This window comes from Neovison vison, chromosome 1, assembly GCF_020171115.1.
Source record: "Neovison vison isolate M4711 chromosome 1, ASM_NN_V1, whole genome shotgun sequence".
Taxonomy (NCBI): domain Eukaryota; kingdom Metazoa; phylum Chordata; class Mammalia; order Carnivora; family Mustelidae; genus Neogale; species Neogale vison.
The window spans coordinates 98,108,549-98,128,927 of NC_058091.1; the positions used below are offsets into that span (position 1 = coordinate 98,108,549).

Genomic DNA, 20,379 nt, shown 5'->3' on the forward strand with positions numbered 1-20,379 from the left:
ATATAATTCACCTGGACCACAGATAGGGAAACTAAAACACAAGACTAGAAAACTAAGTTGTCCCTGGTCACCAATGCGTCGGCAAACCAACCTGAACATTTCTGGTTTTTCATTCACCAAGCCCCAATACCCCTGTAGAATCTGAAGAACCCTAATACAGGGCCATTCTACCACCCAAAACAATTTCTTAGCACCTACGCCTATCTGCAGGCTAGCTAAAGACTCATATTTGGAAAGGCTCAGAAGAAATCTGATCACCACATTCCCATAATCGGACCCAAAATGAGCCCATGTATTTTTGCACGAATATTAGTTTCCCTGAGAAAATTCCTCACAGTATTTATTTAGACCAGAACGGTTTCCATTTACGAAGCTGTACTTCAGAAGGAAATAATCATGTCATGTCCCAATGGGACTGCCCTCTGCCTGTCATTAATAGAGTCATTTTCACAGGGCTAATAAAGCTCACTGTTTTCCAGTGAGAACAGAAACTATTATTTTAAGATAAAAGTTACGAACAAATTTGCCTAAGATGATTCAAACTCCTGTAAGGTAGTGTAATAATTACTCAGTGATATTATAATACCTAAGAATGATAAGAACATTTTTTAGCCAAAATATGATAGAGTCTTTGAAACCATAACCTCATTTGTTGTTAAAATACCTTGCTGGGAAAGGAACAGACAGATGTCATGAACTCATTTAATACAAAGAGTCCTTGAGAAACAGAGAGGGACAATTAATTTGTTCAGATGAATTTAAGCCTGCATTCAGGCTAAACATTGCCCGAATTCCCTCTTCTTAAAGAAAAAGCAAAAGAAAGAAGCCTTCAAAATCTTGGGCTTAAAAAAAGTGGCCAGGCCTCTTTTTCACAGCCAGTACTGGTTATGACAACACCACAATAAACAATGCCACAAATTATAACAGCTTCCCCCAATTCATCACAGTTTGCAGAACACCTTGCAGAGGTGGTAATATCCAGCACATTACAGTGGCCTCCTATGAGCGAGATGTTGCACTCAGTGCTCTACACGTATGAGGTAGAACTTAACAGATCGAAATTAAGAAAGTTTGTTCAATGTTATATAATAAGTAAGTTGAAGGCTCAGCCTCAAGCCCAGTTTTTATTCAGAGCTCAAGATCATCTTGAATTCTTCGTTTCCTCTTATTACTATCCTTTTACATGAATTGCCTTCCTCTCTCCACTACTAACCTTAATCAGGTAATACTAACCTTAATCAACTGAGAGGTTAAGTGACTTGCACACAATCTGAATCAGACAGGACCTCTCGAGAACTACAAGCCAGGTCACAGGAATCCTGTTCATCATGCATCTGTCTCTGCCATCTGCCTAATCATCCTAAGGAGGGAAATTCTCTTTCAGATGTGAAACCACCTGCCTTCTCAACTCACACCATGAGCCCCCAGCCACCCTCACAACAGGTAACTGGTATACCTTATGGGCCTCACTTCACAAAGATACTACAGGCACAAGGGATTCCATAAATTTCCTCCACATCAGAGAAAAATGGTTGAGTTCCTACATCTTCGATCTCTGGCCTAACAACCAGCTCCACCCTGCTTTCAGTAGGACCTACCTTCACAGCCACACAAATCTGATGACACACAAGGAATAAAAAGAATAAGAAGAGAAGAGAAGAAGTAAAAGGGGGAAGGGAAAAGGAAAGAGATAACAGGAGGCCGAGGAGGAGAGGGGAAGAAAAAAGTAAGAGAAGAAAAGAAAAAATAGGGAAGAAAAATCAAAAGGAGAGGAGAGAAGAAGAAACAACAGCAGAAAAGTATTTTTGTGTTTCAGTACTGGGAGGAAAACAACCAATTAGGGAATGGAAAGTCATTTCAAATTACCCTCTATCTAGCTACACACATTATTTTTAAAATGTAAAGTCTGGCACATTGCTCTATGACACCAATCTGCTAGGAGAATCCCCTTCAACAAAAATTAAAGATCAAATTAAGCAATGTGACTTTGCTTTTTAAATAACAATCCTGTGCAGGAGTGCCTGGGTGGCTCCGTGGGTTAAAGCCTCTGTCTTCGACTCGGGTCATGATCCCAGGGTCCTGGGATTAAGCCCTGCATCAGGCTCTCTGCTCAGCCAGGAACCTGTTTCCCTTCCTCTCTCTATGTGCCTCTCTGCCTACTTGTGATCTCTGTCTATCAAATAAATAAATAAAATCTTTAAAAAATAATAATAATAATAATAATCCAGTGCAAACATATACCTTCATTAATCTATCCATCAAAGAGGAATCCAATACAGATCCCACTCTCAGAGAATTTAGTGTGTAGTTAGGAGAGAAGATATTTTAATAAATATACATAATTTAAATAATTTAAAAAGATAAATTCCTGATATAGTACTATGGGATTCCCAAGAGAAAAATCCTTCAATTTTAAGGAAAATACAACCTTCCTGAGGGAAACATGCACTAAAGGGCCCAGGTAAATTTAAAAATATAGGTATTTCCCAAAAGATGGTGGTGATTTGGCCATTTGACATCAGGGTTGTGTGGGAACTATTCTGTGGTCACTAGATGAATGGATGTTGTGAGAACCCTGTGGAGTCCTGGTCTTGTCAAGTTGAGTAACACACTTGAAGACCATAGCTTTAATCCAAGCACCTTTAACTGAAGAAACCGTCCCTAGTACTAGTGATGGTGATAAGTCTGGCCACAAGGAAGGTGCTGACCAGCCATAATACTCATCTACATCCTTCTTTTCTCTTCCTGCGTGTCACTACCTCCTGCCTGCATTTCCTTGCCACTCCCTAACCCTCCAAAATCTGGGTTTTCTTCCCACCATACCGTCCTACAGCCTCAAATGTTATTAAGGATCTCCTGGTTATTTTATTTTAGGTACACCTCATCATACTGACCTTTAGTCTTTCCTTTCTCCTGGGTTTCATAATGCTGTGGCAAGAGCTTTCAAACATACTTCTAGCAACAGAACCCTTCTTTCAAATGAGATCCTAACGCGCCAATCAATTATCAGAGCTTTCTGGTAAGACTTGAAATCAAGCAGTGTGAAATCCTCAAAATTTGTTCTTTCTCGAGGAAGTTTGGCTATTTATTGTGTTTCCATAAAATTTTTAAATCAGCTAGAAATTTCTACCAAATAAAAAACAAGAAAGAAAAAAAGAAAGGAAGGAAGGATGGAAGGAAGGAAGAAAGCAAGCTGTTGGGATGTTACTAGAATCGAACTGACTCTTAATATTAATTTAGAGTATAGAACTTAGCAGAAGAACTAACATCTTAACATTACTGAGAACTCCAATAATGGATCTCACTCATTATGTTTCCTCTGGTTTGGATCCATTAATCTTCTTATATTTATGGGTTTGTAATTTTCAACAAAGTTGGAAAATTGGGAGCCATTATTTCATTAAACATTTTTCGATCCCTCCTACTTCTACCTCCTTTTCCATAGCTCCCTACATAAGCAGCCCTGAACTTCAATCTTAGACTGCTCCTGCCAGTGAAACTACTTCCCTCTTCTCTCTGCTTGGGTTCTATTTCCCAGAGCACTGTGTCTGGAGTTGTGCTCCCAGACAGAAAACCACTCTCCTGCTGTGTTCCCCTTCTCTCAAGGATCAGAGCCTTGTGCTGACCATCATCTGATACATTTTGACTAGTTATGTAGTTGCGTATGGCAAGCGGTGGTTTAAAACTCCTTATTCTCTCAGGGCCAAAACCAGAACCACACCCATTCACATATAAGAGCAAGGCGCGAAAAACCTAAGAGGATGATCTGTGAAAGCAGGACTTCATGACGCTTCCAATGTCAAAATCTGTGGATCTTTACTGTGATTTAATCTCTCCAAAGAAGGACCTTTGTCTCCTTTCTAGAAGGAGGAGAACTTGGGTTGCAGGATTCTGACCTGGGCAGAGAAAAGCATTTAGCAGGATCCGAGGAGGTTGACCTCTCTCTAAACAGCGGGTAAACTTCCCATTCATCTGCCAAATTTCAATCCCAGTTTCCATCTCCCTCTCCCTGTGAGATATTAATGCCTCACTAATATCTTACTAATTCAATTTGCCCACAAATTTTGCCTCTTAATCCTGGATGGAGGGGTAGGAAGAGGTGTCTGGTTGGCTGAAGCAGGAGCAGTGTCCTGGGATCTAGACAGTCTTTATAGGGGATTTCAAAGAAACTCCCACACATATATCTTTGAGCACCGTGCCTCAGACCTATTTCCTGGTACTTACATTTCTCTAAACCTAAAGCTTCTTTAAGGTTCTTTGGGGCCAAACTGTCTTGCTTTTTATCTAAATTTCCCTTTGCAGGAACTTACAAAGTTTTGACTCACCTCCACCCGACCCCACCAAACCATTTGCACCTCTCTTACTTTTCACCTTCATATAATGCTTCTGTTATACATGTCTTCTCATTTTATCAAAAAAGAGATTTATGCCTCTGATTCTTGTTCTCCTTTTATTATACCTACATGAAACAAGTCCCCGACTCTGGTTAAGAATCCATTCTTAGCTATACTGAGTTTCACAGCCACGTTTTCAACAATGTTTCAACAATATTCTATGCTTTTTGCTGTTTGGGGGGCTACTGGTTCATTACTGGTTCCTGTGCCCCATATCATCTCCATTCCTGGATTCCCTTTGCAATTTGCTAGAGTATGTCACTTTTCAGAGTGCACACAAAGGTGATAAACATTCTGAATTTTGTATAGCGTGTATATCTTCACTTTGTTCTTACTCCAAATAGTATATGACTGCATATAGGATTCTAGGTCTAAAATCATTTCCCAGATAACTTTAACAGCGCTGTTTTCAGACTTCTTTTTCCACTGATATGGCAGATCAGATGTTCAGAGAAACCTCTTCCAGTTATCACAACTGAAATTGCTGGGTAAAACATCTGGATGAGTCAAGAGAATATAAAGGAATTCCTTGGAGGCAGAAATGGAAAGGATGTTGTGCTCCTGCCCCTCCCCGCGCCTTCCCAAGAGTTTCAGAGCTGCATGGGTTTAACTGAGTTTAACAGTGGTGCTAACATCCACAGTAGACCAAACCTAACTCCTGCTCCCAAACAAATCATTCTTCTTTGTTTTATGAGCTACTCTTAAGACTTCACCTTGAGAGCCACAGATCCAACCACTTCCTGTACAAAGGGAAGGAGGGAGGAAGAAGGGGGAAAGAGGGCAGAAGAGGAAAAAGGGAGGGAGAGAAGGAGTAAAAGAGAGAGAGAGAGGAAGTGTCATCCCAACAATTTCTTCAACCAACCCCTTCGCTAATTACCCTGCCTCAATGTCTGCCCTGACTCAAGCTTGCAATTTCCCCCAGAGCGCCAAAGAAGAGTATGGCTGTGTTCTACCAATTCTCTCTCTGACCTCACTTTGCTTTGTGTCTACTCTGCTGTGATTTCTCTACCCATCCAACCCAATTTGTCCTTCAGAAAGAAGGTCCCTCAGACCTACATGTTGTCTTACAGCACCTTACTATGTCTTCCAGCATCCTTTCAGATTCCTCGTTCTAATATATTTCCTCATTTCAGTGTATGACAGTGATACACAGTAGGCATAACCAATGTCTTCTGAAGAAAAGAAAAATGTACCTGAGCTAAAATGAAAAGAAGACCATGGTGTATTCCTTCATTTATAAATCTACTCATCCATTCCATAATTGTTAATGAGATCTGCTGTGTGCTAGACATACTTCTAAGCATTTGGAAATGGCAGAGGCAAAACAAACTTCCTCTGTATTCAAGAGCTTATATAAAGAGTTCCATTAGATTTTTTTAAAAAATACAAGTTGAAGAACAATGTAAATAACACAAAAATATCTTTGTGTGCAAATGTATGTATGTGTACCTGTGGGGTGTGTGTGTGTGTGTGTGTGTGTGTGTGTTTCCTTTCAGATGCAATCTTCAGAGGATAGGATTCAAGAAGCAACATGTGACTTAGCTTCTTCTAACTATCCTTATTTGCATTTCTATATTGTTCATTAGTACAGTTGATCCAGTCTCTGTTCTAGCTACTTGGGATATACCAGTGAACAGACCAGGTAAACATTTCTGCCTTCTTGGAGATCATATTCTAGCAAGAAAAGCCAGACACTAAATAATAAACATAATAAATTCTTAACTTATGTAGTATACTGGCAGGTGGTAAGGACTATGGGAAAAAAGAACAGAGTATGGGAAATTACAAGCATGATCTATGGTGTGAGCAGCCCTGGGTTGCAGTATTAAATAGGATCGTAACTGTTGACCTCAATGGGGAAGTAACTCCTCGGCAGAAAGCTAAAAGTGAAAGGTGGTAACTTAAAAAAAAAAAAAAAAAAAAAGGAGGAGGAGGAAGAGTATAAGAGTATTTAAGCAAAAGGAACAGTAAATGCAAATGTTTTGGTGTGGAAGCAAGCCTGGCATCATCCAGGAACAGCAAGGAGCCAATGGCTAGGAACAGAGCAGACAAAGGTGACAAAAATCAGTGATGAAAGCAGAGAGAAATTGGAGGAGGGAGTTGGTGCAGAGAATGGCCCATTAGGTAAAGGTCAGGACTTGGTTTTTAACTGAGAAGAATTCAGGAGCCACAGGAAAGTTTTTGAGAAGAATGAAGTCATCTGACATATTATGAAATGATCATTAGAGCCCCATTAATATAAACTGAAGGGAGGCAAGGGTGAAAGCCAGGAGCCCATTTGGGCGAGGCTTGTAACGCTCAGCAAAACATGATAGTGATGATGATAGCTTACTTGCTACAAAGGCACAGCCAACATAATTTCCTGACGGATTTGATAGAGAATTTGGAGGATCAAGGATAGCTCCATGGCCTGAGCGACTGAGAAGACAGAGCTGCCACCAGCTTGCTCTGGGATGGTGGGGGACGGGGGAGTAGCAGGGACAAGCAGCAGCAATTAGGAGTTCAATTTAGAATCTGCTAGACTTGAGGTGCCACTCCCATATCCAAGTGAAGATATCAGTAGGCCCTAGGGTTCGGGAGTCAAAAGTTCAGAAAAGCTCAGGGTTGGAGATTACAATTTGGGAGTCATAAGCACATATATATACATTTCAAAAATTTGCAAAGATCATTTTGGAAAGTCATTTTTCTACTTTCCCCATTTCATTTTCCATAACTTTGAACACTTTGACTAATACAAGTTGGCAAGTGTGAATTACTGTGTGTGTTCATCCTCTCCATTCCCTCCATCACTCCCTTAGTTCAGTTATCTCTATCCCGCCTTCCCTGGATTCTCCAAGGCACTCCACACCCAGCAACCAGATTAATGTGACTAAAGCACACCAGTGATCCTGCGGAGCCTCCTTGAAGGTGACCCGTCACCTGATGAATTCAAGGGCCAAACCCTTAACCTGCCACTCCATCCCAGCCTACCTTCCCAAACCGACAACTCATTCATCCCCTTCACACACATTATATTCTTTTCGCTATTCCCGTGGGCTCTTGCCTCAGTGACTTGTACATAGTGGTCCCTCCACCAGAAACACCTTCCCTCTGCAACCCTGAATGCCTAAACCCTGGCCACTCTTGAAGGCAAGACACAAATGCCACCTACTTCAGCCGACCTAGACAGCTGCCCCATCAGGAAATAATCTTTCCCACCTCTGATCCCACACTTGATGGTAGGGGAAGAGCATAGCATGAGCAACATTTTCCAAAGTGAGAACAGCTGGACAGATACAAGCCTCAATTCTGAAAATAAAGTGTTCCATGAACAAACAAGTTTGGATAATACTCCACACAAAGACCGTCTCTTGGAAAGTCACATAATGTCTTATATGTGGAATGCTCTCAAATATCCTTTGGTTAAAATATAAATTATATATATATATATGTATATATATAATATATAATATACATATACACACACAAACACACATATATAAAAGTTTGTTTAGCCCAGATTTCACAAATGTATTTGACTCTTATATCACAAAATACTTATTAAGAGTCTATGCAACGTGTATTCCAAGGTTCTCACCTAGTACTTAGACCTGGAGACCTGAATTCTAGTCCTGGATGACCACCGGTCAGCACTGGTTTCCTCCAGCTCCAAGTCTAGATAAGGCAGCTGTGTACGCCAACACAAGTGACACGTCATCCCCCCACACCTGAGCAGGGAGACATCCCAAGTTCTGTACGGGCAACCAGACATCCCAGGACTGGAGCCTCCTAGACTCTGGCACTAGCCTAGAAGATTTTGACAGACATGGCTTCTGGTGTCCAAAGACAGAATGGCTTACTTCCCCCAGAGTGACTGACGGCCACACAGACTGCTAGGATGCCCAATTACTAGGTGTGTGACCATTGTCACGTCACCTCTTTTTAAGGACCTCAGTTAATGCAGCTCTTGAATGAAGGGGCTTATCTGGAGGTGCACGACCTTCCCACCAGCTGCGATGAGTTGACTCTATGTGTCCTTCCTCAAACCTTACCTACTTCCTATGGCCTCTCTTCCCATGTTACTCTTTCTAGTCTCCTTCAGAGCATGGCAGAGAACCTTGAACATGGCCACAGCTCAATAAATACATGCAGTACAGATATTTAAAGAAGACTGTGGCCTTTAAGCCTCTTGGGAAAAAAATTCAAAATTATTCTTTGAGACAATGAGAAATTAAATGAAAATCTAAGAAATAAAACGATTTGGTCAAAGCAGCACAAGCCACGGAGAAATCAAGCCGTATCATTTTCTAGCTCTACTACTTGCAAACTAGCGCTCCCAGTAATGACTAACAGTGGACGTTCACTCAGCAGGGGGAGCCTTTTCAGTGGCTCCTCTTAGGTGGGTACTAGTATTATCCCTGCTTGACAGATGAGAAAACGGAAGCGCAGAGGCGTTAAGTAACTTGTCTGAAGTCCACCAGGTAGCTAGTGATATGTCCAAGTCCCCGCAGTCTAGCTCCAAAGCCTACCCTTCAGCACCGAGCAACCTAACCTGCCTCTCTCCCTCCCTTTCAGTGACATCGCTCCCACGTGCGACCCAACAACTCACATCATCGCCCAGGCAGAAACTGAGGCTCAGGAAGATGGAGAGACTGTGTGGTGTCCCAGGGCTCTCATTCCACAGTACAAACGATACACAAATAACCCCGCAGACCTGTGGCCCCGTGATAAACATCTGAGACGACGCTGAGAGCCAACTGCAGGAAAGGAGCACGGGAGTGACGTGGAGTCTAGGATCTGGGGACTGTAGTCCCAGAGATGGTAAAATGAGCAATGAATGGAAAGGAAAAGGTCTATTCGGGGGACACAAGGAGGCCAGAAGTGACAGGCTGCTGCAGTCTTCCCGTAAGGGAAGGTGAAGGGGTGTGAGGAGCCTGGGGAGGTGAAGACAGGGAGGCCCTGGGGGCAAAGTGGGGGAAAAGCTAAGGAAGGACAGAAAAGTTATGTTATTTGTAATTACATACATTTTTGACACTAGCCGGAAATTATTAAAAAAAAAAAAAAAAGAAAGAAAGAAAGAAAGGAAAAAACTGCGTACAGACCGAGGAAGTATAGTTTGGATTGGGCCGTTTGGACTGCACGAAGCAGCATTCGCTGGAGAATCCCGTGTAGTGTGTGGCATGTAATCGGCGCTCCATAAATATTTGTTCCAAATAAACAAGACAAAAAGAGGAAAACTGCGAATTGCTTTCATAATGAAAAAGGCACCTAAGGGAGTAGGTGCTCGATAAATATTTTTTTTATCTGTGTATCACAAGAAGCCCAGAGAGTTGTAAAAGATTATCTGATATATTTCCAAAGAGCCCTCAGCCTCTGATTCTGATTCTCGAAAATTCCCTGGGGAATCTCTCATGGGGGACTGTGAAGAGCACTTTCTTTGGGGAGCCACTGGGAGGAGTGGTTTAGTTGATATCAAAACGGATGAATTAAGGTAGAGTCCCAGCAGTGCTTTGCCATTCTGATTTCCACGTAATCCCCTCAAAAGCCGAAGCTTCCACTGGGCTCTCCGAAGAACCGATGAGCCGGGTGGACCAGCAGACATCACCATCCCACCGACTGAGGACGGCTGAGTGATTTGGAAACCTTCCAGAAGGGCCTGGTTAAATTGAGGGCCATTTATTTCACGAAGAAACAAACCAGGGAAAGCCGCTTTCAAACATGCACGCGGAGAGCAGGACAAAACGCTGAAGAGATTATCTGCTCAGAATTTGCTTTAAGAGAGCCCGGGCAGCACTCATTTGTTTTTGAGAAAATATATGATTAACCATAGTTAACTATGAATTCAGATGTTGTGCATTAGACCGGCTTCTCAAACTTTGAAAGCATTTAATATTATATATCGCTGCCATTTGGACTAAATTGTTTTTTTTAATGTACACAATATTACAAATTTAATTTGAGCTGTTTGAATCAGTCTGTAAAAAAGATTTGATTATACCTGAGTGTTCTGGCCCCGGCTCTTCCGTATCTCAGTAATCTTGGCGGTAATTGGCTGATTAGGCGTCTCACACTCCATCTTTGCCTCAGTTTCCATGGCAATGTTACAGGAGCTATTATAGATGAGAACTTCATCTCTTTCCACTTTAGGGCTGAAACGAGAGGGGAGGTTAAATGGGGTGTCATCAATCTTAATGAAATGCAATTATTTTTACTCTTATTAATCATTGCGAGCCATTAGCTTGTGGCAACTACAGGCCACCATTTGTCAAATTTTGCAAATTTCTGTAATTTTGTTTCCATTCTTTTATTGTTTATTTGTTTTCCTTTTATCTGCACACCCTGCAATGAAAATGCACATGGTAAATATCTTTCACTGAGCCCTTTCTCTCTTCCGCATCTATTAGGAACATTAGCAAAAGCTTCTCCAAAGTGCAACTTCACAAGCAATGTGCACACAAAGCTTCCAGTTCCAAAAATGGAAGCAAATGTTGGGCAGAGGTGGTTTTTTCTTTTTTTTTTTTTTTTTCTTTTCTTTTTTCTTCTTTCCCCCTTCCCTCTTTCTATTCTTACTCACACTTAGTGTTGGGGAGTGAATTGCCTGAATTCCCCCGGGGGGCAGATGGAGAAATTGGAAAACCCACACAACTGGCTAACTGGTCCCTAATTCCAACTGTGAAAAAATGAGCTCATTTAGGCTTTCAATTCCCTCTCCTCAGCTGATGGCAATGAGGCTCTGTTGCTAGCAGTGGAACATTAACTTAGTAAATTAATTAAACTTACTTAACAGCCCAGACTAAGGAGATTCGATATATGTGCGTTACACTTGCAGCCACTTGCTTTAAAAGTCCTCTTGCTTTAAGGAGAGAAGCCAGACCGGATTTAAAATGAAAAACAGCAGTGCAGCATTACAGAAAGTCTAAAAATATGCCATGGAGAGGAGGTGAAAGTGTGGCTGTTGCAGGCTATGGTCCCCAACAGGTGGGAGTGATATTTATTCAACAATAATGCCGGCTTTAGGCATTGTCGCAACTCAGAGATTATTAGTAACAAGAAAGCATGACGTCTCATACTTTAAAACAGTTTCATCCACGTGATCGCATTTGGTCCAGTAAAGTAGATAGAGACATAAAAAATGTAACGCAGGGGCGCCTGGGTGGCTCAGTGGGTTAGGCTGCTGCCTTAGGCTCAGGTCATGATCTCAAGGTCCTGGGATCGAGTCCCGTATCAGGCTCTCTGCTCAGCAAGGAGCCTGCTTCCCTCTCTCTCTCTACCTGCCTCTCCATCTACTTGTGATTTCTCTCTGTCAAATAAATAAATAAAATCTTTAAAAAAAAAAATGTAACGCAAAGGGATCAGGAGGTTTGCGTAAAGCCAAATGTAAAAGCAGGTCAGCTCTGAGATTAGAACCCAGGTGTCCTGTCTCCTGGAGCAGGACTCTCAAGTTTTTGAGATGCTGTTTGAACATCAGCACAAAGAAGGCAGATCCCAGGGGAAGACCAGCAAGGGCCATGGAAAGGACAGAGGTCACTGCTTGAGAAACTATAAATCATGTCAAACTAGAACATCTCTTCTCAAATCAATGTCAAAATGGTTTCTCCCTCAATTTGCTAGAAACACCAAGAAGGAGAACTACCACATCTACTTAGTCTTCTCTTCATAGTAAAATATTCCCAGCATCATACCCCCTAAGTCCGGTCTCCCATACCCACCGTGCTCCAGACCTGTTAGAGATTGTCCATAATTGAACATCACGCAGCCCAGAACTAAACACACATAGCTTGAGCTGGGTCCTGGAGCCATGGTCTCCTCTTATCTGAGTCCTACTTCCCATGACATCTAACACTGAGCTTGGCTTGTAGCCCCGCGCCGAAAGTAAGATGGCGATAAACTCAGAGTCTCGGAGCCACAATGACTAAGGACTTTGCCTTGTTCTTCTTGATTAGTTCTTCTTGATTTTCTGAGAAGCATTAGTATGCAGAGATTAGACTCGGAACAGACCAGTTAGATTTAGATCCCCAAGCAGATATTTGCTTTCTATAGGACATTAGAAGGATTCAGTTTCCACGCTTATAAAATGGAGTTATAATCATCATGTACCTATTTTACATAGGCATTGTGGGGTGGGGTGAAATGAAGCCTACAAAGTGATTTGCAAGGAATCTGGCACACAGCAGGTGCCAATAAAGGCAGAGTCTTGTTACAGTTTTTGTGGTAGTAGTGTTGGCAGTATTATTGTTGAAATATAACTGTGGGAATTACATGTCATCTCACTGATATGGACCCATTGCTCAAACGCATTTTGAACCTGGAGCTTGCAACTACAAATCAGTTTAGCTGAGCCATGATCCAGGGGGCAGACAGAGCCATGGGAAAATACAAAGTTCAGTCCTGAAGTGTTACTCGACTCAGAGTTTCAGAAAAGAAAAGCAAAGTAGCTTAGCTTGTAAATTAAAATGTAATGGAATATTTAGATAAATATGGAAACACGATTGAATGGAATGCAAAGTCCACATGGATTTTTCAAATAAAACACCTGACTTCAAAGCCACTTGAAGCTTGCGGCAGACCACTTTGGGCTTTGCAACTAGAACCTTCCTTTTGCTGTTAGGGGTGGGGATGGGAGTTGCTAGAAGAGTCTGAGAGGCTCTCTCTATGCATTTCCACCAGAAATCACTTATACTTATATCAAGAAGGAAATAAAGTTAGTTTACCCCACCTTATGAATTGGTACCCAGATAAACTACTGATGGTCCTTGAGTTGCAATGGTCTAACTTATGATGTTTTGACTTGATGATAGCGTAACAGTAACAAGCGCTTAGTAAAAACCATACTTCCGCTTTTGAATTTGGATCTTTTCCTGGACTAGGGCTATAAGGTATCATCCTCTCTCATGACTCTGGGCAGCTGCGGCTCCCGGGCAGCCACACCATCATGAAAATAAACAACCAATATGCTTATCGCCATTGTGTCCCCATACAACCATTCTGCTTTTCATGTCCAGGACAGTAGCCAAGAAAGTACATGAGACATTCAACACAGTAGTATAAAATAAGCTTCGTGTTAGATGATTTTGCCCACCTGCAGGCTCCTGTAATGGTTCTGACCACATTTAAGGGAGGTGAGGCTAAGCTAGGATGTTTGGTACATGAAGTGTATTAAATGCATTTCCAACTTATGGTATTCTCCACCTATAATGGGTTTATCAGGTCATAACCCCATTGAAAGTCAAGGGAGCTTGGCACTTCTATTTCTGAAAGCCCACAAACCATATAATTAATAATTCATTGTAGAATTTTTGTCAGGGATAACACAAGCTTAGGTGTCTAAATTTCTAGAATTCCCTTTATCCCTTCTTAGGCAAGTGAGGGAGTATTAGGCCATCTCCCCTACCTGTTGTGTGCCCCCTCTCACGTTCACTACCTGCAATGAACGATTCTCAATTCTACAAGCAGGTATTTTGTACTCAGTATATAAATGACTTGGGATATAGACTTGAACTCGAGGAAAGGAGTGACCAACTTCTCTACAACCTTTCCTGGTCTTGAATTTCTACCCTGCTGATGAGACTTCTTCTACCTGCTCTAGGCTCTTCATTAGCAAAGACTAGAGGAAAGTGGGTTAAGTCACCAAGCAATCCTCTCATTTTGCCAGTGGCAATGCACTGTCCACACTAATCATGTTCTTCTTGCTCTGAAAGAGTTAAAACCACTTGTTAACTTAGATTTTTTTTTCCAATTTATTTATTTTCAGAAAAACAGTATTCATTATTTTTTCACCACACCCAGTGCTCCATGCAAGCTGTGTCCTCTATAATACCCACCACCTGGTACCCCAACCTCCCACCCCCCCGCCACTGCAAACCCCTCAGATTGTTTTTCAGAGTCCATAGTCTCTCATGGTTCATCTCCCCTTCCAATTTACCCAAAAGCACATACCCTCCCCAATGTCCATAACCCTACCCCCCTTTAACTTAGATTTTTTTTACAAGCTTTAGATCATATTTCTTTTTGTATTTTTCCCTGGTAATCTCACTAGAGGTCATTTTTCATTAAAAACCCATCATCAAACTTAGCAGAGACACCAGGATATCAAAAATAGACTAAAATTTATGACATTTCAATGTTTCCTAATAGCTGCTATTCCATGTTTTCTTCCACAATAATCCCATATATTAAGTATAAATATAAATGTAAATATATGTGTTCATATAGACACATATAAATGTAAATAATATAGTTGTGCCTGAACACACATGCACATAAATATTTATTTTGAGGGAATGTGGTAAACATTTTTGGTTCAAATGGCCGGCAAAGAGACTTCTAACACCTAAGTCTCCTAAGTCCTAATCTGTGCCTCTTCCAGTTGGTCTGTAAGCAAGTAGTCATGCGCACACTCTTTAGGACAGGCATCAAGAACACTTGGAGTGTTTATGTTTCCCTCACTTAGCCTGAAATTGCTTCTGGAAGTTCTGGAATCTCATTGAACCACACACCTCAGCCCAGGCTCTCATCCCTGATGCTGAAGGTACATCATTGTGCCAAGTACACTGTCAGCCAGGGGACTGGGTTCCAGTCCTAATAATGCCAAGGCTTGACTGTGTGACTCTGGAAAGATACTTAATGTGTTCTTCAAATAGAATCTAAACTCCTTACTAGAGCCTCCAAGACCTTAAATAACTCCTGGAGCTCCTGTGAAGAACTTTCCTTCCCTCCTACTCAACTCCTGTCTTTCTGGTCATTGACAGTTCATAAAATGTGATGGGGCCTTTGCACTGCTGCCCCCACTGCCCAACCATCCATGGTGACTACTGCTTCTCCTTAGCTCAGCAAAAGACTCCAGAGAAGTCTTCCCTGAGCACATTATATATGGTAGTCCCCCATGATTTTCTATCCTGTTATAGCCCCTATCACATGTGATCTTGCTTATTGTACAGCTCCCTCCTCTACCCTTAAAGGCAGGAATTTTGCCATCTTATTCCTCACTGAGTTACAACTCCTCACACAGCATCTACAACACAAAGGACAGTTGATAAACTCTGGATAGATGGATGGGTAGATGGACTGATGGACGGACAGATGAATGGGTGGTGGATGGATGGATGGATGGATAGATGGATGAACTGGGCTTGTTTTTCCCATACATACACACATCTGCCTTTGCCAAATGACATCAGATCCATAGAGGTAGTGGCTGGCAAGGGGATAGGATAAAGCATTTAATGAAAATGGGTTCCTTGCAAAGATAATGGCAAGTAGTTCTCCAGGTTCACAAGGATAATCTTAAGAGGAACCAATCAAGCCATTTGGCATATAATTCCCCCTGTTTAATTATAGTGTGTTTCCTGGTTATTAAATTAGCACATGTTCACTGAAAAAAAGATACATAAAAACTCAACAAAAAATTATAAGTAACACTCCAGTCACCTAGGGTAGGCACTCAACATTTAAGAATACATCCTTCTAGTCTTTTTTCTGATCACCTACTATATGTGTATAGAAATCTATGTACTATATGGGGATGTCTGGGTGGTTCAGTCGGTTAAGTGTCTGCCTTTGGCACAGGTCATGATCCCAGGGTCCTGGGATCAAGCCCCACATCAAGCTCCCTGCCCAGCAGGCACCCTGCTTCTCCCTCTGCCTCCCACTCTCCTTGCTTGTGTGTTTGCTCTCTCTCTCTCTCTCCGACAAATAAAATCTTTTTTAAAAGATTAAATTGATACACTATTTTGTGACCTGTTCCTTTCACTTCCGAACATTTTGTAAGCACTTCCCTCTTCAGTTAAATATTCTTTGTCATGATCTTTAAAGGTTTCCTACGATATTAGTATTTAGATTCATCTTTCATTATTAAACACTTCATTTCAAATTTTTTGTCATTATACCTAAAACTTCAAAAAATGTAGCTTTTCACAAATATTACATCTTTCTAACTGCCTTCTTAAAATCCTAAAAGTGAAATACTAGAACACAGGGAATGGGGAATTTTATGAGTGCATACTGTCAAATGATATCATTAAGAAGGGAAGGACATCATTTTTAACAACCCCTTCACAAGGCCAGGAGCTGTTCCCTCAGTGACTTCCTGAGTGGAGAAGAACACGGAAGAACTTCAAAGAGGAGCTGTGGGGATTTGGTGAAAAGTCTTCAAATTCATCGGAGCTAGGATCTAACGTGTGCTTCTTTGTATCCAGCATTCGTGAGTTCTGAAATCCAGTCCTGCCTGAGTGCAACCTCCAGGACACCATTCTCTGTATGACCTAAACAAGGTTCTTCATGCTTTCTAGAAAGCAACCAGCCAAGGAGGCCCCTCCTTTCCTCTGGCAAAACATAAACCTCTCTCCCATGAGGATGATGAATTTGTCCTAAAACACAGGCTGTTTGGGAAAAGTACTGGTTATCCCTCTCATTCTGGGTAATGAGTCTTGTTTAGTTTTAATTTTGAATGGGAAGCTAGGCCTTCATTAAATAACCAGGTGTGATCACTCCATCTCCATAAGAAAGAAGAGAGCAGGGCAACATTCAGCACTGAAATACCACAGTCCATGGGAAAAGAACTGCTGTTTGAAATGAAGGCTCTCCTGAGTCATCTACAGGATCGCACGTTTTCCTTAAATGTGTTTAGAAAAGGGGGTTTTACCTGGAAAGTGGCAGTATTGATTTCGTTCGTTTGTTTTTTAAATTCAAAAAATCTCCGCAAGCTTATGGCTTCTAAATCCTAGATCTACAGTAATTCTGCCTGCACATCCCCCCTTCTTTTGAATAAACATTGTGCAATCTGCTGGATTTCTCTATGACTTTTTTTCATATTTGTGAATCTGTTTGGAAAGAAAAGAAAAAGGAAAAAGGAAAAGAGCCTTCTGTTTTTCATAATGTCTAATCTTTTTCCCCATTGGCATTCACCAGATGTTGCTTTGGACCAGAAGATAAATATTAAAATCTAAGCAAGAACAAAGCGAGCTGTTTACTGGGCAGATTTTTCAGATGTTCTCTCGAACACTTGAAAAGACAGGAGATGCTTTGATATGCAGGCTGGCTGGAATCCACAATGGAATGGTCCCTCTAACAAGAGTGGTAGGCCCTGGGGGCCATGTCCACCCAGCCTGCAGTTCCTGATGGTTCCATCTGTCCACTGACCATGGATGTGTGCAGAAGGTCAGGGAGGGAGGGGACAGGGTTACCTGAGGAAGAGGCCTGAGAACCATGGGAAGGCTGACTCTGTCCAATGATCTGGTGCAAAGAGGCACTGGGGACTTTCTTCACAAATGTAGAGGTAGGGCCATGACTGGGGCAGTGTCTCTGTCCCCACAGCGACTGTCAAATCACACTGCACATAGGTGCTGCTGGAGGCTTCGCAGCTCTCCTCCGCATGCTTCAGGCCACACAGGAAAGCCAAGGACACTGCAGGAAATACTCACTATTAGGTTAGGCAGTAACCACAGAAAGAACTAAAGGCCTCGCACTGTTACATAAATGCACTTCATGTGTGGTCCCTTGACCACAAGGAAAATAAAGTTATCGGTTGACTTTTCTTAAACATGCATGATGTACACAAAACACACAGAAGAATATAAGTAACATTTTTATAAAATATGAATCATCATAATAAGAAAAACTCACATGACTCTACAAACCAACATAAGCTCTAAAACTACTGTGATGCTCTCGAATCTTTGTCTCTTCATCAAGCCCATCACCTTCCTCCTCATCCTCAGAAACAATCCCTTGCACTATTTAAATCACTTTTTCACATGGGTTTGTATTCCTAAATGACAGAATGTTGAGTTTCACTTCGTTTTGAATTTTATGCAATAGAATACATGTCAATTTTTGGACCCACTTTTTTCCACTCAGATTACAGTTCCAAGATTTATCAAGGACCATATTATCACATAAAACTTGGGAATACCTTTTCACTGATGTTCAATACTGCATTGTGTAAAATTACTACAGTTTGTCTATTCTCTTACCAATGGACTTTGGCTATTTCCCAGTTTTTGCTACTACAAACACATACTAAATTTCCTCTACGGTATGCCTTAAAGAAAATTACTTGTTCATAGGGTAGCTACCAGTTCAACTTTACAAGATATTACCATTTTGGTTCCAAAGTGCTTGTGCCATTTTACTATCTACCAACTATGGTCATGAGTTTCCATTATTCCACATAACTGTCAGCACTTGGGATTATCAGACTGTTAATTTTGACAAGTTCGGTACAAATACAATGGCATCCCTTTGCAAGCTCAACTTGAATTTGCATTATTACTTCTTAGATCAAACAGCTTCTTATAAGTCAGAACTCATATTTCCTCATTGGTGAAATTCCTCTTCCTGTCATTTGCCCTTTTTTTACACTGGAATGTTTATCATTATCTTAATGATTTGTGCTCTTTATATATTTTGGGTACTAATCCTAGAAGGCTATATGGTTACTCATACCTTCTCAGGTTCTTTTCTTGATGGGATCTCTTGATTAACAGAAGTCCTTGATTTTTACATTATTTTGACAATTAACATTTTATGAAGAAGAAAAGCAATTATTGAAATCATTTGATCTTGAGACCACTTCTTTCTCAGTCAAGAGACACAATGTGAAAAGCATCAACAAGACAGACTGGCAATTACCTTTAAGAGGAAGATAAGTCTCTACATGAGATGGTTTAGGAACTGCTCTGTTTGAAAACCTTAACAAAGTAAAAAAGAAAAAGAAAGAAAAATCCCTCCAGCTTTCTACCTCCACAGCTAACCTGTCAATACAGGTTTGCAACAATACTACCAAGGACTGTGGGCTTGAACCCAGGCTGCTCTACCTATATCCCAGCACTGCATGCAGCAAGGGGCACATGAGACAAAAACATGTGAGAAGGTTTACAGTTGTTCAGTCACATCCAAATAGTATTATGGTTGCTGGTACATTCCAAAGTACCTGACACATAGTAGGTTCTCTGTGAATTGAATGTATTCAGGATGAATTACAGCCATAAAGATGGCTGACAGTAGGACCCTTGGGTGGATAGACAAAACATAAGAACTTTCCAGTTAGCAAGCCCTAGACCAGACATATGGTCAACACCTATTTTTAAAAAAAGAATTCATTATGGGTGATTAGGTGGATGCAGAGTGACATGGTGGACCCTGAAAAGTACCCAGGGCTGGGGTCAGAATCGAAGTTTCTGCCACAAAATCAAACAGTGTGACCTTAATCACTGTAGCTTTTCACGCCTCATGGAAAAATTAAAGTTCCCATGAAGAAGTCACTCCATGTAACTCAAGGTACAAATGCAAACACCATGAACATCAAAGATTTTGTTGATTTTTTAAAAAAATACGAAGTATTTTCATTTCAGTGAACAAGATGTTTTTAGCAACCCATCAAACGAAAGAGTAAAATTCTTCTTTTGTTAGAAGCATAAATGGGGGGGAAAGGTAAAAACAGATGACACCAAAAGCACTTCCTCATAGCTCCCCCATTACCGCCCCTGCCCCATCGATGAGAGAAAACCCATGAGCAGTGAGCAGTGCTGTGGCAGGAGACCAAGGAAAACGGTAATTAGGGAGGATAGAGTTCTAGGCCCTCTTCCACAGCCTGGAATGAGAAACACCACTGTCTTTAGTGTGCAAAGTCACACTAAGGAATAAAACTCAGAGTGTGGGTCAGAATTCAAAGTGACCTTAGTAAATTAGGGAAATTACAGAAATAAACCAAAAACCAAATGAAAATAGTAAGGCAGTAAACCACAGGGGAAAAAAAATTAGAAAACTCATGTAAATATCAGATGAGGAATGCCCAGCTGTGCACAAGCATGTCAGGAAAAAGAAGAAGAAGAAGAAGAAAAAGAAGAAGAGGAGGAGGAGGAAAGGAAGAAGGAACATCCTTGGGATAATCGTAGGTAACAGTATGATTATAAAGACAGCAAGACAGCGACGTGGTTGTAAAAACAAAGATGGTGCCAGGCTCTACACAGGCAGTCTTCTGAAGACCCTGAGAAGACCAGAACACAGA

At 41.3% G+C, this 20,379-nt stretch overlaps 1 protein-coding gene across 12 annotated transcripts in view; it reads right to left on the minus strand.

Annotated features, from left to right (window-relative positions):
* PKHD1 (PKHD1 ciliary IPT domain containing fibrocystin/polyductin) overlaps positions 1-20,379 on the minus strand; it is a 475,771-nt gene that overhangs the window by 370,473 nt on the left and 84,919 nt on the right. For all 12 annotated transcript variants that reach the window (XR_006385080.1, XM_044252662.1, XM_044252680.1 and 9 more), the window contains 2 exons: positions 17,555-17,774; positions 10,372-10,522 (listed from right to left, as the gene is read on the minus strand). Coding sequence is in view for 11 of the 12 variants with exons in the window: in XM_044252662.1 (XP_044108597.1) it covers positions 10,372-10,522; positions 17,555-17,774 (371 nt within the window). In the remaining variant the exon portion in view is untranslated. The remainder of the gene's footprint in view (positions 1-10,371; positions 10,523-17,554; positions 17,775-20,379) is intronic.